Raw genomic sequence first — 17,582 nt, 5'->3', positions numbered from 1 at the left:
TAATTCATTAAGGATTTGATTCATTCATTTAAACATTTGTTTTCATTCATTCATTTAGCAAATATCTATTAACCACTTATTATGTACACAGTACTGGACACTGAGAGGGCCAGGGGAAAACAGCATACTTCTGGAACCTTGAAATAAGTCCCAACACTCAACAGGTGGGCCTAAAGTGATAAATCACACTGCCTTTTCTGTACATTAATCTGTTTTAATTAAAGCAATTGAAAGTCAAGTATCAGCGTTCCAAGTACCTTATTTAAAATATTTATTTTGCAAAGTGTTTTCTGAAAGGGAAAAGATTTCTATTGCAAACACATACAAGTGATAAATTATTAATTCATTGAATACTCTTTTCTTTTATATCACTAAAACATCTTATAGTTAATGTACTAAAAAGAGTTGGCTTGTAATGTGTTATAAAATGTATAAACTGCCATGTTCTAAAACTTACAACGTTAAGCCACAAAACTTACAATGTTAATCTAAATACAATTGGAAAGGGAAAAAATATACTAAAGGTGAGAAAGCATATTTTGTACTTGCCTTGTGCACTAACAAATCTGCAAACACATTTCCTACAATCAGAGAGACTCTTGGGTCAGAGCTCCCATATAACTGACCGAGACTGCTTTTTTTTTATATGTAGCTAATATATATAGCATTATGAAGGATTCTTAGGTGAATGTGGATATGTGCACGCGTGCGTGTGTGTGTGTGTGTGTGTGCGTGTGTGTGTGTGTGTGTTGTAGGGATGGATGCATAGATAGAAATAACAAGATAACCTAAATGAAATCAGGTCATTACTTTTAGACAAAGTATTAATTTTCAGATGCTGAGGCAGCCTCCAGGCAAGCAATTAAATTATCCTGAAATCTAGATAGAAAACAACAACAAATGTTCCAATTATTGACATAGCTTTAGAAAGAAGGAAAGACAGGAAAAAAAGAAACAGGAAAGAGAAAGAGAAAGGGCATCTATCTTGCAGCACTGGGTACCATGATTAAATTTTGACATGAGAAGTAATCCTCTGAAAGGGTATTTCTGAGGAGAACAACGTTTGGAGAAAAGTTGCTGGTTGCCCTCAGGAACTCCTGACATGGACCGAGTTGTAGATTCTTGCTATGCTTTTACGTAGAGCAACGCCCTTCATGTGAGACTCGATAATCTAATTTTTTCCCAGGTGCAGACCAACAGGTGCCAGCTGGTGGGTGACATAGCTTACTCTCAACCACAGCAGCCTGGGCGTGCTCAGAATGCATCCCTGCGTATTTTGGCTCTTCCATTTTGCTTATGCCAGTGAACACAGAACAGAAAACAATAACCAGGGCTGGCATTCCAGTTTTCCTTAGAAGGTTTCCTTTAAGAAGCAAAAAGAAAATCACTCAGGCAAGTTTGGCAAAAGCATTATTGACTGTCCAGAAAGAAAAAAGGGCAAGTATCATCTTAACACGAGAGATTCATAAAACCTAATGCGTTGTTTCAGAAAAATATTTTCGTGACATATCTTATTTTTGGTAGCATAAATGGGGCGATCCTGGTCATTAGCGATGCCTGGTGGCCCTTCAAGAGATGTTTAGATTCCATGTCCAGTTTCTTATGAGTCAGTCGCCAAAGCTCTGAATGTGCTATGAAATTAGAATGCTCAATGAAAGAGACAGGGATTATATGTTCTAAAAACAAATGTGCTTAAGTAAAAGAGTGGTCAGAGGAATGTCGAACTAAGACCAGCGACTTAGCAGGAGATGAGCTGTGAGTCAAAGCATATGTTTGGTAGCAAAGTATGTGTTCAATGCTGAGAATAAAAATTCTCCAGATTCTTGGGAAGAAATGATAACAGAGACTGATCTATCTGTGACCTTTCTGAATTCTGCAAATTTGGTGCCAACAGCTCAGTGAGTGATGATCAGGCTGAGACGAGGCCAGTGTGATGGAGCCGAAGCAAAGACCCATGAGGGACACGGTTCATCTGTCCTGGAGGTCATCATTCTCCCTGTCACCTCTCTCAGCGCTGCTGTGAGGAGACACCTGAGAGACACGAGTTACAATGATGTTCCACCCTCTCCTCAGCCCTGAGCCTGAGCCAGCCATAATAATGACCTTTCCGTATATTGTGGGCATTTGGTGGGGGGATGGTAACAGATATAGAGTGCACAGGGCAGGACAAAGGTGGCAGGTAAGTGCCACTTGCTTCTCGCTAGGGATCCAGTTACCCCAAAGGTGGTGGGAGACACAGCTGCCCAGCAGGTCAAGGCCAGGCGTCTCCCAAGGCCTGATGGAGACTCTGAAGACAAGATTCCTGGCTCTGCCACTGAGATACAACGCTCCATTCAACACATCGCCTATGTCACCTAACCTCTCTAGTTTGCAGTTTCCTTCTCAAAGAAAGGAGAGAAAGACAGGTAAGAAGGAAAGAAAGCAGAAGAAAGGGAGGAAGGGAGGGAAGCAGAGAGGGAGGAAGAAAGAATGAAGGAAGGAAGACAAAAGAAAGGGGCTACTGGAATGTATGATTTCTACGGTATTTCCTTCTCTAATAATTCAGACTATCATTAACTGGCTAAGACAGTAAGAAAGGAGATTCCCAATTTAAAGCCTGTATGAAATCCAGAGCTGGAATTCTTTATACAAGTCAATTTTTGAATCTCTGCCATTTGGAGAATGTGAAGGGCATACAGATCCTTTGGGCTCGAGATTGCCGAGGTATTTCATGTCTAGTCATAATAAAAATAAATGTGCAAATTAAAAGAATTAGCAGGAAAATAGAAGTGAATGGCAAGCCCACCTTAGCTGAAGGTGAGTGGGTGAGTCCGGGAGATCTGTGTAGAATGGGCTGTCAGGTTGAGTCAACATCCGACCTGTGCTTCTGACAATTTTGGTGGGGGGGGGGGGGAGGGGGGGACTATGGCAGGAGGGTTCACACAGACCCGGATTATAAAACACCAAAAATGCAAACGGTCACTTTTTATTTGAGTACGAATTACCTATAAATGTTTTCTAAAATCAAAGAAAGCATATGGATACAATTAGTAAAATAAATGTGCATTTTGTATGATTTATCCAAGACATAAGGTTATTGATTATTCCAGAGATACGGTCCATGTAAAGGAGGAAGTGACATCCTGTAAGACCAAGACAGACAGACTCAGGGAGGCCTCAAGGTCTTTTTAAATGAAGGAGTCTGATCTTCTTCTCTAGCCTAGGAAAGCAGGGTGATACTTTATCTTTAGTGTTCTGGGTATCCTTTTCCTGACATGTTTTCTTCAGCTTGTTTCGCGTGTTCAGACGATTGAGGTGCCTTCCCTGGCACAGCTCAAGATGCTTTTTATAATGGGGATGATGCTGCCCTGTCGCAAGCTCTTTGTTTGGAAACCAAATGGCCCCCTCATGCTTTAACACTGAGACAACGAATGAGTCACTCCAACAGGCTGTGAGAGCCAGAAGGCCCTTGGAAGAGATGTTGTCCAGCCTCATAACTGAGGAGGTTAAGGGACTAGTTCAAGGTCATGCTGTAAAAACTAGAGTCAGCTCAAAAACTCCAAATGCAGGGGCCGGCCCGGTGGCAGAGTGGTTGAGTTCATGTGCTCAGCTTTGGTGGCCCAGGGTTCACAGGTTTGGATCCTGCACAACGCTCATCAAGCCACGCAATGGTGGCATCCCACATATAAAAAATAGAGGAAAACTGGCATGGATGTTAGCTCAGGGACAATCTTCCTCACCAAACAACAACAACAATTCTAAATACAAACTGTGGGTGCCAGTCAGAGGAGGAGGTACTTCTCACTTTGTACTCTTTGAACCTGTTACCTACCCAGCATGGCATAAAATGAACAAAACATTTTGTAGATGATTTAAGCAAATGACAAAGAATAGGAACATGTAGAACAGGGGTCATGACCCATCAAAAGAGCCGCTATAATAATTGTCTAAAAATGCCCATCCTTTATAAAGTCAGGGAACTCGAAGATGTAATATTGTGCAGTGCGATTTAATCCTACTGTGCTTATGCACATAATAGTTCTTAGTTGAATTTTATTGCCCTTTTGTTCAAATTGTGGTTCTCTCATTTTTACTATACAATTAATAAAAGAGCGTTTCTTTTTTACCCATTTTAAGCAAGAATAGGACATGAATGTTCCAGACTTCTAGAAACATTTACAAACGTAAATTCTTCTGGGTGGTGAACACAACGTAATCTACACCAGAATCGAAATACAATGATGTAAACCTGAAATTTATGTCATGTTATAAACCCATGTTACCACAATTTAAAAAAAAAAGAAAAAAATGTAAATCCTATAAATCTCCAAAATTTTGGTTTCAGTTAGGAAGAGCTATATGATTTGCAGGTGTTTCAAGATTGTCACACGGTTTAGGAATAGACCTGAGATTAGTTCCATAGACCATGAATATAACAGGACAGCTTTGTAATAAAAAAATCACATTAGACCACTTAAGGATAAATGATGTCTGACCAAGCGCTTGGTATTCTGTAGGCCCAGTTTCTAGAGGAGCCTTTCCTTTGACACTGAGGACTATATTTACTCTAAACATCTATTATAAAATTATGTGTTGTTTATTCTTTCTTAAAAGGGGTGCAAGCTGTGTCAGTGTTCCTGGGTTGAAGAGTAATTTAAATAAGCCCTTTGGTTTATGTTGCATACAAGAAGGCTTTACAAGATCTAATCTTTTCTAAACCTGTTATGTTCTTCGGTTCAGCAGAGCTTCCTAATTGTAGCTATTAGTTCCCCTTTTTTGTGGTCTGTTCTGTCAATAGACTATTGAGCGTGCAGTAAATTAAGCCCAACCAGCAGCCAACACATCGAGACAGACGTTAAATCATAGCTTAGCTGCCCTTATTCATTATTAGTATCTGTAAAATAGCTTTTATGCACAGGGACAGGATTTAACATGATGCACATTTGTGTCATTCTCAAATTTCCATACTGTACAATCAGGTATGTGAGGGTTTTTTTCTAGGCAACAGGTGTGTTCTTGGAACCAAAGTTCAACCCCCACTTCTGGCTTCCGTGAGAGGCAGCAGCTGCAAGCTTAATGTCAATGACACATGGTTCTATAAGAGAGAAAAAATAAACCACTTGTTCAATGTATTAAAGTAATGGGCAGATGGACGATTGCTGCCTGGACTTTTTTTGTGTTGCAGAATCAGAGTCTAAACTTTCAGATGACAAGTGTTTTTCTCTTTCTTTCTCTCTCTCTCTTTCTCTCCTTTCTTCCTTCTTTCTCTCCCTACCTTCCTTCCTTCATTTTTTAAAACGTAGTGAAAAACCTAAATTTCTTTAAGCATTATGTACTCATGATTGAGAATATTCCTTCATTTGAGTCATACTTTTTTCAGGCTGATGAGTGGAGAGAAGAAAAACTTAATATAAATCAAGCTATACTTCATTCGTTTATTTATTTATTAACTCACTTTGTTCTAAAAAGAATTTAAAGGAACTGTTTACCATGCAATTCGAAGAGACTTACTATGCAAAGTCTACATTTTTTAAAAAAGCAAAATTAAATATACTTATTCATTGGCCTCATGATTCTCTAGTATAAAATTTTTGTATAGAATTTTGTGAGATATTACTAATAAGAGTTATAAGGTACTGTGTACCTCAGAAACATAGTGTCAATATCAATTAATAATAACAATAATGATACAATAATTATTGTAACAGTGTTCAAGAGAGTAAATACTTGTCAAGCACTCAAGAATCTCTTGTTAGTGTATTGGCAGGAAGATTCCATTTTATATGTTAGCTTTCAGGTATTATCATGCCTCAGAATACAACCAGCTCAGTCACTATCTCACGGCATACAAGGTTTCTTATAAACGAAAACATTAAGCTCAAGAACAGACCAGGGTAATTATAGAGCTCTGTGACACATTTGAAGTGAACATGTCTTATTACAGACTTTTCTAAAACTCCTGTGTGTCAGAGCTTTCCCTCTTTTGCCAAATGGGTATGTCAACAGGAATATTTGATAAAAATGGAGGTCATGGGAAGAATCTTCATTTTTCTCAGATGTGGTGAACAAATTGGTTTTAAATGTGATGAGATAAACGCCTATTTAATTATAATCCTGGAACCTCTGGTATAACTTGAGTCACCAGATCCCCTGGAAGAGCGGTGTTGGGTGTTGCATATGTCTAATTGGGGAAGGAGCAAAGAGAATCCCTTTTTACATTTTGCTTTCTTTTTTTTTCACCTCAAACCACAACTTTATTCAAGAATCAGATTTTCTATGAATCTATAGTGAAAATGGTTTTGCTGGGATTGTCTCATTGCTGAGAACTCTATAAGCAGATGGATTTGGAATGCAATCCTCTGTGAGAAACAAAGGCAAATGAAAGAGAAAAACCTGGTGATAAATTTCATTTAGGTTTTTAATTGGTTTGGCTACTGCATTAGGTTTTCACTGAATGCATGCAAATAATGACTAGCCTCGGAGAGGATGCTAAACATTTTTAAATGCATAAAAAGTGTCTACAACTGAGAGGCTGGCCTAGATATCATGAAAGGTCTCTATTAATCGAGAGATTATCCAATTCCAGGACTTTGCTCTTACTCAGGCTGTAGTTTTTTTAAAAACTGTGGTAAAACACACATAACACAAAATTTAGCATCTTAACCGTTTTTAAGTGTGCAGTTCAGTAGTGTTAAGGATATTCATATTCTTGTACAACAGATCTCCGGAAACTTTTCTGGAGTTTAGTTTGCATTGCAAAACTAAAACTCTGTACCCATTAAAGAAGTTCTCATTTCTCCCTCCCGCCAGCCCCTGGCAACCACCATTCTACTTCCTGTTCCTATGAGTTTGCCTACTCTAGATGCTTCATAGAAATGGAATCATGCAGTATTTGTCCTTTTCTGACTGCCTTATTTCACTTAGCATAATATCCTCAAGGTGCATCCATGTTGTACCATGTGTCAGAATTGCCTTCCTTTTTATGCGGAATAATTCCCTTGTATAAGTATACCCTATTTTGCTTATTCCATTCATGCATCAACAGACACTTGGATTGCTTCCATCTTTTGGTTATCGTGAATAATGGTGCTATGAACATGGGTGTACAAGTATCTCTTAGAGACTATCCTGCTTTCAGTTCTTTTGGTTATATAACCAGAAGTAGAATTGTTGAATTGTATGACAATTCTATCTTTAATTTTTTGAAGAACCGCCATACTCTTTTCCATACTGGCTGTGCCATTTTACATTCCCACCAGAACTGCACAAGGGTCCCTATGTCTCCATATCCTCACCAAGACTTGCTATTTTCTGTTTCTCTCATAGTGGTCATCCTCTCCACAGAGCACTGGGGAGGAAAGTACTCACATGAGTCTCCACATCACCAGCAAGGATCCTACTCTTCTTTAAAAACTCGGTCACCATGCTGTTCATCAACTTATCAAAGGCTTCCACCGAGGGTGCCACACCTTGGGAAGAAGAACACTGTTATTCCTGGCAGTTTCATGAAAAGATGGTACTGCTTTGCCATAGGCAATATGGAAATTTAATATCATTCATGTCATTCTCATTCTATTCACTAAGTCATTCATTCACTCAGTCAGTATTTATTAAATACTTCTCAATGGCTCCAGAAAACAGTGTTTTGGTATTTTTCATCCTCCTGAGGAAGCACTACATAATTTCACTTAATTCTCCCCCAAATTCATGAGGTAAGTAGCACCATCACAGTTTTACCGGAGATGCAAAGAGAGCACCTAACTTGACCCAAGCTATATATCAAATAAGAAGCAGAGCCAAACACGGAAGCAAACCTTAGTAATCCAAAGCCAGTCTGCTTTCCTCTATCCTGACCTGTCCAGGTGCTGTCACAACCTTGCAAACAATTATCAAGATTATCCAGGACAGCTGAAAGGTAATAATGAACTCTGGGCCAACAGGAAAAGAAAGTTGATTTCACACATCTGGTTCCTTCTGCACTTCCCCAGGGGAAGAGGCGGGGAGGCAGTGACAGTGGGCATTAAAACGACTGCCGAGCTAACACACATTATGTTTTGATCTGCCAAATTACTGCAAAAGCTGAAATGACAAGGGCCCAAGCTGGTAAGCTCTGCATTTCTTTCCCTGCTTTTTAATTAACAGACAAAATGTGTCTAAGTCCTTGACTTCTTGTCCCTAATACTGAGAAATACAATATTGGGAAACTCAGCACTAAACTATTAAAATCCAAACCAAAACCTAGAATTCCCTTTCTCATATGGGACAGAGATATCCATGCACATAAACTTGAAAGGTTAAATGTCATTTTCTCCTTTTCCCAGTTGTGCATTTCCACAGGCCCAAAGGGTGACAGAAACAGATGTTTACAGCTCTCTGCATCTACAGACTAACTTCTAAGTGGGCTACTGAAGCTGAGTTATCTTGAAGTTCAAAATACAGTGTGTACCAACTTCCAGAACATAAAAGGGGCGCAGGCCCAAAGACTCCTTGTGGATCCATTTGGAAATAGCTAAACGTGTTTGTTGCCATGGGAGAGGTCTGAGAGGTCTTTGCTGAGTATTTAAAGCAGGAGAAAGTTTCAGAAACGTGACTGAGGCCTCTACATAGCAGAAGGTACAATGATAAAAGGGAATATTTTCCAATGTCCTTTCATCACTCAGTTCTGCTCACACCTCCTCCGGGCAGCCTTTAATGACCTGTCGTTCTCCCTAGCTCACATCCTTTGAGCATCCCTGAATCAAAGCATTTGCGGCCCTGAATAGTAATGCATCAAGACCAAAGATTCTGGAGGATTAGGACTGTGTATAATTCATCTTAGATTTCCTTGCACCTAGCATAGTATTTGTCACTTGGCAGGCAGGCAAAAACATTTCTTCAAGTGTGGAGCCAAACTTACCTGATTGTCAGGGGAAAAAAACCCACATCATAAAATACATCACATCACCAGTATCATAAGAAGGCAGTGCTTTGATTTGTGCATATTATGGTTTTGTAATAGATTGGGTTCCTTCTAAAGTTTCTTTTTAAATAAAAAAATTTTTTTTTATATTTAGTTATAACATCAGTGTAATGATGATGTTTATATTTAAGGTGAACGGTTGTCCTTAAGGATTTGCTAAAAATAGAATTTAGCAAATTTCCGAAGTTTACTAATTAAGAAGAAATGGAAGTGATGTTTAGGATTAGCAAAACGTTTTAAGGATGGATATCATTCAGACATTTTACTAATTATCATACTTACTAATTACCCTACTTCATTTCAAGTAGGATAATAAATTGCTAGCTAAGTTGTTTTAAAAGATCTTTAATAACTGGTTTGGAATAATTTGTTACATTACAAAATATCTGTTTAAACACTTAAATAATTTAATTATATGCCTTCCAATTTTGTTTAGCCTATTTCTTTTCTTTAAAGAAAATACAAAGTGCAGCCTAGTACCTCTTTGAGAAAGCAAGGCTCAAATTATGAGAGTTTTTAAAATTTCCTTTACTCCACAACACTAGACAATCTCCTGCGAGTTGGACTTTATTTTATGTATTCACAGGCTTTATGTTTGTAGTCAGCAATCTTAGAGAAATGCCTTTCGACCACCTGACGCCAAAGGCATAAGGAAACAAAGTTACTGAAGATATCATGAAAACATTTTCTTACAAATAAGATCTACTGAATGTCACATATTAACTGTATAGTTAACAAAAAGAGGCTTAAAACAAAATCAGAGATGTGTCTCAGTCGATGCGGAAAAAACGTACAGGCCTCTGGCAGCCTCCCTTTAGACAACAACCCCTTTCAATTCATTCAAAGCATTTTAACTTTCATTATGTTCAGGGGGAAAAAAAAAAAACCCAGCCTGTGTATTTGTGCTCACACAGTCATTTTTGTCCCAGGGCATGTAATACAAGGCACAGCTCCAAATATCCCTGAAATTCTACAAGCTCCAATGTGGATCTCGCCCGGTGAAAGCTTTTTTTGAAGCCCTCTCTTCCCTAAGGTTTTTCTCAGCCCCCAAAAGGCTGATAGGATTCAAAATGGGTCAGATAAGGAGGAAATGCACATGAGACAAGAACAGCGTTGCCAGATTAAATACAGATCACCCAGTGAAATTTGAATTTCAAATAAACAATGAATAAATTTTTAGAATAAGTGTGTCCCATGCAGTACATCCCACGCAGTATTTGAAACACATTTAGACCGAAAAAAAAAAAAAAAATGCAGTTTATCTGAAATTCAAACTTAACCGAGTGTCTTGTATTTTTATTTGCTAAGTCTGCAACCTGAGACTGGAAGAAATTGGAAAAACGACTGTAGATAACTTAGAGAGTTTGCCATATATGGTACCCTTTTAAAGAAAGTGGTTAACTTTTTATGTTTGATCATGTCATTTTTTAATTTTGTTTAAAGTGTGGTATTAGCTTATAATCTTAAACGCATATTTGATTAGGAATAGGCAAAAGTCAAACAATGTGATGTGATCGTGTTACATCGAAGTCATATTTGGCTTCACATCAGACTCACTTCCTTTCAAACTGCAGTTCTGAAATTTAATGACTTGTTCTCTTTAACATTAAAATCTACAGAATGATAATTCCTCCCAATTTACATTCTAACTGAGAATATTAGTTTCTTTCTGATTATTACTTACATAATATATTTAGTCATTGAGTGTGCAACAGCAGTATAAATGTTAAAACAAAAGAATAATGACATTTGGCCCATGGATTATGCTCTTAACAGGCACAGATACTGGTAATTTTTGTGGACTGTGGGTTGAAACTTTCCCTTTCTCTTTTTCAGGGATGGCGTGCAACTGGTTAATGTCATGGTCGCATAAAAAGGAAGGAATAGGGAAGTGGAAGAAAGTAGATGGAAATATTCCTTGAGAACTAAACGACGGGGATAAAATTAAGTGACCCACATAGATACCAGTAATCACAACTGTTCGTGACCCTACCTCCATTGACACCATTAATTTCCCCACAGTCCCCAGGAGGCCGGTGTGACTCTGCAGACAGCAACTCCAGTCGGCCGACCACCCGCTCCAGTCTTTCCATCAGTCCCTGCATCTCTGCCATTCTAGAAAAACACAAGCACAAATGGAGGCCACGTGAGCATCAGGGAGGATTAGCAAGCTGACACCATTAAATTTAACAGCAGCAAGAAGGAAAATAAAAATTACCCAGAATGGTTTTAATTACTTAGAGAGTATTTCTCCATGTCAGGAAAATACGTGAAATTCAAAAGAACATAAAACTTGGAACAAAAAAATAAACAAATTATATGGAATTTATTTTCTATTCAATTCAACGTCTTTTACAAGCCCCAGATGCAATACACAAATCTTCACTCTCTTTACACTACCATCAAGTGTCTCCTTGGCTGCTGCTTTGTGCTATGATACCACCTATTTCTAGCACTTACTTAAAAGCCCATGAACATATATCTCACAATTAATATTGCTAACTCTTATCCTGCTAATTGGTGGAAGCATATTTTAACTATTCCCAATAATTCTTTCTGTTAAAGTATAATTCTCCAGGGGACACTAAACCCACTGATAATCCTTGTTTACTCAATTACCTTAGACCAAACAGCCCAGCGTAGGAGAACTATGAGTTTACGAAACTGTGCATCACTCAGCAAGCAAGCAGGGTCCTCACCTCCAAGAGCTAACTGTCTTCTCCTTTTTATTAGTTTCAGTGTTTCTGTGGCTGAATTCTTTCAAAGCACAATTATTCTGAATGGAGGAGATTTTAATTTAAAATGTTAAAAATAGCTATTTCCCTTTGCTGCTGGTTATTTTTAGACAAAATTTAGTTTTTGGTGTGGTTTTTGGAGACAGGGACTTTCAGTTACCCAGCACTCTTGGCTGGGATAAACTGGATTTGAAGCTGACTAAGGGATCTGGATAAAAGTGAGGCTGGGTATCCATCCTTCCTGCTTCCTAACAGATCTTAGATAACTATGTGGAGGGTACACAAGGTATGAACCTTAAAAGTATTGGCCCTAGAACATAACATTATTAAGGCAACCTCCGAGGAAGGGAACTCAATCTTATTTGGCCAGGTTCATGAGATCCAGTTTATCGGTACCATAACTCTGACTATTCCAACCTGTGATGGCTCTCGGCAAAATCAGGCTGCTGCCCCAGAGATAGTACCACATGCCTCCTCTTAATTAGTGTCTGTAGTTCTTCTCACTCTTAGGAACTTTCCAAGCATCATTCTGAGCCAAAGAGAACTGGCATGCCTCTACAGCAGAGCCAACACTGCCCGAGAGCGTGGGTGAACTGTATTGCTCTAAGACACATAAATATTTTCTACTTCTGCTGGGAACCAAGTAATGCATTTCTCTTTTGTATTTTGTATTCCATTAGTTTTGAGCTGAAACATACTGATGACTTGCCACTGCCGTTTTTCAAAGCAAGGTTATACTTATCAAAACATGTGGACGGCTCTGCAATTCTGTGCCCAAATGTCAGATGGTCATCAGATACGGATGGGGGAGTTCACTGTCTATTTTGGAAAGTCATCTCCTCTGAAACTGCCAGCAGCTACTCTTTCAAAATATGGGGCAGTGTTCTCTGCATGGCTGAAATCAGCATCTAATCCCAAGGGGATTCAAAATTAGAAGTTTCTCATCTATTCTTTTCCTCTTAACGTCAGAGCTTTTGCTTCCATCGCAATTGGAAAAAAAAAAAAAAGGAAGAAGAAATTTAATTGAATCCTTTACGCAATCTTGCAAGGGAACTGGGTATCCTGTAGGTGGGTGAAGGCCATTTGAGTAATGATAAAAGCCCCTCAAATCTTTTAATAGTCGCCCATCTGTTCACAGTTATCTACGTTCCCTGTTATTCAACTTGCCAAATGTTACCACCATAGACCTAGCCTATGACAAAAAAAAAAAATGTGTTGACTTTGTTAGCAAGCTCCCTATCCCCCAACAGAAAAGCTCCAACCACCTCCAGCAGCTCCCAGAGCTGTTTCAGGAAGGCCTGTTACATTTCACACGTAGGACTGCTGTCCCTGGCTGTGACTTCATTAGCCTCTCTGACAAGACTCAAACTCACACTATCTAATAGTGCCCCATAGTTGAAAGACAACAGGAGCTAGCCCATGAACTGCAGGGCTGGGCAGATTGGTGTGGAATGCAGTCTAAAAGCGACTCAGATGTCACTTCATGTAAAATCACTATGAACGAAGTCTTGCCACAGCCTCTAAAGGGGTCAAAATACAGCTCATGCAAGGAAGCTGGAAAGATGTCTCTGGGTTTAACATTGTAGAATAGTTTCTAAAAGAAATGGAAGAACAAATAAAAGAAAGAATACACCAGGATATCAAAAATATACATGTTAGCATTCCAAGGGAAAATGACGGAGTCCAAGATGGCTCTACCCTCTTCTCTCAAAACACACACACACACGCACATGTGCACACGAGCGGGGGCACACACACTTCTCTCCACATGTGCCCTCAGCTGCTATCCTGGCTCTCAAGAACGAAGACAGAATAGAGCAGCAGATTTTCCAAATTCTTCCCAGGCAGTTCCCTTAGCCTTGGTTTTCCAAAGTGGATTTAGCCAAGTTTGATGAGGAGGTGGGAACTAGGAATTAAGAATTAGGCTGAGGAAATGGACAAGGCAGTCAAAGCAAATGTAGACAGCAAGGTCAGGGTAAGGAATGAGTCCGGGCCAGGTGGACACACAGATGAGTTTGGATCAGGAAGCCAACAAAGAAGGGGGATACGGCAAGATGGCCGGACACAAGATGTTCTAAGAATCAGATGAGAAGCAAAGAGAAGTCAGATACATAGCTGGAGGATCAAGAGACTGGGTTAGCTGATACAGCTTAAACTTGACCTCTAGATTTTCTAGTCATTCTATTCAAGTAGAAACCAGCCCTGAGTCGAGGTCCCCTATAACCTACTTATAGAGGATAAACACAGACATTCGACCAGAGTGTGAGGGTGGATGGAAAGAAAAAGGTAAGAAGCAGAGAATTTCTCAGCTTTCTCTTTTTAATGTCTTAGGAAATGATACTTGAGGTTAATCTTAATTTTTTGTTTTATATTAATTTTTGAGTATTCTCTTTTTTGAGTTTCTTCATAATGGGAAGTATAACATCCTTGTTTGCCTTTTTTTTCTTATTTGAATTTCCCTCTCGCTTTTCCTTTTTTAAAGTTTAATTTTTATTTTTATCAAAGATAAACATGCACAGAATTTAAAGCATCAATAATTCTACAAGGCTTATTACAAAAACACAATAGTCCTCTGACTTCCCCTTTCCACTCTTTGTCTCTAGGGTGAACCATTTTCAATTATTTTACCTGTTTCTTTAGTAAGGATCTCAACTCTAAATAACATACTTATATCTCGATGTCTTGTTTGGTTTTCTTCAGTTTGGGGCATCATCCATTGAGTTCCCATCAAAAACACAAGGGTTTACTTTTTTCTTGCCCAATCCTCACCACCACATACATGCATATTTCCTTTTGTCCCATCCTCCCAATAGTGTTCTATCACAATTTTTGTGTGACCAATAATCAGCGTTAACACAATTATGACTACTCACAGCTGAGTCATAAGCTATGCTAAGATTATTTTTCATTTTTGCACAACCTGTTTTCCTAGAGCCATGTTTTCAGCTTCTTAGTTTTCTGTATACTTACAAGTTACTCATCTCCAAACTCTTGCCCCATTGTGTAAGTCTCCTTTCAATAAGACCAAACACACCTGGAATTCTATTAGTTTCTTCTTTTTAGAGGCATCTCTTCTGGGGAATTTCTCCAATCTGTATGATTGCTCTGTAGGCCTGCTGCACATCTATAACCTGGGATCTGCCTTCACCTTCATTCTAGAAATTTCTCTCTCCTCCCTCTTATGTGGTATCACCTGTTTCTTGGATTCTATATCCTTCTATTTCTTGGTGTACTGTCTTCATCGGAAAGAACATTCTTCTGAAAAAAGATACCTGAAAGGTCAGTTTTTTTGAGACATTGCAAGTCTGAAAATATCCTTATTTTGCCCTCACACCTGATTGGTGGTTTGGCTGAGTACAGAATTCCAGGCTGAACAAACTTTCCTCAGAATTTTAAAGGAAAGGCTCCATGTCTTCTAGCTTCCTAGGTTGCTGCTGAGAAGTTCAAAGCCATTCTGATTCTTCATCCTTTGAATGTAACTTGTGTCTTCCTCTCTGGAAGAAGTTTTTGCAATCTTTTGTTTGTCTCCAGTGTTGTTTTTTTTTTTTTTTTAGATTTTTATTTTTTCCTTTTTCTCCCCAAAGCCCCCCAGTACATAGTTGTATATTTCTCGTTGTGGGTTCTTCTAGTTGTGGTATGTGGGACGCTGCCTCAGTGTGGTCTGACGAGCAGTGCCATGTCCGCGCCCAGGATTCGAACCAGCGAAACACTGGGCCACCTGCAGCGGAGCGCGCGAACTTAACCACTCGGCCACGGGGCCAGCCCCTTGTCTCCAGTGTTTTGAACTTTCATGATGACATGCTTTCTTGGTGATCAAATATTTTCTTTATGAATGATTTTTGAGAGGCGTAGAAAAGATAGGAAAATGGGCATTGCATATTATTTGTCTCTGGGTGAGTCTATAAATCAAGTTTTGGTATTTTTTTTCCAATAAAGAAGTTCGCATTCTAACTATTTAAACAACTTGAACTTCTCTCACACCAATTGCCTACATTTACAAATACTTCATACACTTCAATAAGAACACAGCAAGGCAGTATTCTCTCATATACTGCCTTGGAATAATAAGGCGTTCTAGAAACATTTTCCTAGGAGAAAAGATAGCTGTCACTGTTTAAAAATTTTTTTGTTTCATTGGTCATCTCATAAAACCCATCCTTAAAGTTCAGATATTTAGTGCCTAACATTGTCCAATTTTATGTCCAACACTATGCCAATAGTCCAATGACTATACTTAAAGCACTAAGAGAGACAGCATTTCTACCCTTTTTCATAGCAGTTTCCAGAAAGGGAGAGTTCCCCACACTTTCAAACGTTTTGTAAGGTCTTGATTGTTTTGCCCATCTTTAACTGGGGCAGTACTAGCTGGGAGATGTTGGGAAAAGAGACTCATTTTGCTTTGCTTTAGTTACTCCCTGTACATAGGGTTACTGTAAGTATGTATATAAGGCATATAGAGTTCATCACATGGTCAGCAATAAACACGTTAGCTACTGTTATTAAGACATCCCATCTTGTTTTGCTCCCAGTGGGAACAGTTAGATCTACAAACCACTACATCAAGTCTTGATGTAATTGAAATGTTGAGCAATCACGTAGAAGATCTGGCCAATGGAAATGACTAGCCAAAAACTTCAGGTCGGTATACCCTTATTATTTTTTTCCAACACTTCATTTTCCTCTGTCCATGTACTTATTCCTCTGACATTTCTAAAAGAGGTTTTCTCAAGTCCACGTGTAATGGTTATTATAAAATGAAAGTTTTGGTAATTAGTGGTTTTTTAATCACATATGTTCCCCCAAAAGTTTTTTATTGAGATACAACTGACATATAGCATTATATGATTTATTAGGTATTAGTCTTAGGTGCACAGCATAATGATTTGATATATGTATACATTGCAAAATGATCACCACAATATATATAATTAATATTCATCACCACATATAATTACAAGTTATTTTTTTCTTGTGATGAGAACTCATATCTACTCTCTTAGCAACACATATACAATACAGTATTGTAACTATAGTCACCATGCTGTACATTACACCCCTGGGACTTATTTGTCCTGTAACTGGAAGCCCCTACACATTTTTACAATGACTCTTTTGCTTTAAATAGCCCTTTGCAAAGGACACAAGCCCAATCTCCGTGGAACCATTTTCAGAAAATAACACTCCTTCATTCCTCATGTTTTCTCACCCAAACTATCTTATGCTCAGTAGTGAGGGGTCTGCTAAGGCCCTAACCAGTCATAAAAAGCATCTTTCATAGTTGCTTTGAAAACTGACACCCATGGCACAGAGTAAATGGTGATAAGTCCAGAATAACAGCCTAATGTCTATACTACATTCTTGGTATCTATAAGACTTACTGCCCAATTAAAATATTGCCTCGTGCTATCTTTTCTGCTAGCACATGCACACCTTGTCTCCCAAGGAGACCAGTCTGAGTTTTTCTGGGGCTGAGGTCTTATCTTACTTTCTTTGTATCTCCCACTGAGTCTGCATGCTGCCACGTACATAGAGACTTCTATAAATATTTTTTGATTGACTATTAATTGGCTACCACTCACTACTTTTCTCTTGCCTGCCCACTCACTGGCATAATCCCAGATCAGGTGGAAAGCCAGATTTTCACAGGAGAAATTTTCGTTTAAAAGAATATACTAGATTAGGAAAGGAAACAACAAAGATTAGAGCAGAAATAAATGATATAGAGACTAAAAAGACAATAGAAAAGCTCAATGAAAGTAAGAGCTGGTTCTTTGAAAAGATACACAAAATTGACAAACATTTAGCTAGGCTCACCAAGAAAAAAAAGAGAGAGGACTCACAGCCAGAAATGAAAGAGGAGATGTTACAACTGATACCACAGAAATACAAAGGATCATAAGAAACTATTA

At 38.6% G+C, this 17,582-nt stretch overlaps 1 protein-coding gene across 2 annotated transcripts in view; it reads right to left on the bottom strand.

Annotated features, from left to right (window-relative positions):
* CAP2 (cyclase associated actin cytoskeleton regulatory protein 2) overlaps positions 1-17,582 on the bottom strand; it is a 131,587-nt gene that overhangs the window by 92,706 nt on the left and 21,299 nt on the right. For both annotated transcript variants that reach the window (XM_001493518.7, XM_023624485.2), the window contains exons 2-3: positions 10,932-11,053; positions 7,348-7,448 (exon numbers count right to left, since the gene is read on the bottom strand). In XM_001493518.7, coding sequence (XP_001493568.1) covers positions 7,348-7,448; positions 10,932-11,052 — 222 coding nt within the window. In that variant the 5' untranslated portion in view covers position 11,053. The remainder of the gene's footprint in view (positions 1-7,347; positions 7,449-10,931; positions 11,054-17,582) is intronic.

Source organism: Equus caballus, chromosome 20 (assembly GCF_041296265.1).
Source record: "Equus caballus isolate H_3958 breed thoroughbred chromosome 20, TB-T2T, whole genome shotgun sequence".
NCBI lineage: Eukaryota > Metazoa > Chordata > Mammalia > Perissodactyla > Equidae > Equus > Equus caballus.
Note: the sequence above shows the minus strand (reverse complement) of the source record. Positions and strands in the feature narration are given on the sequence as shown.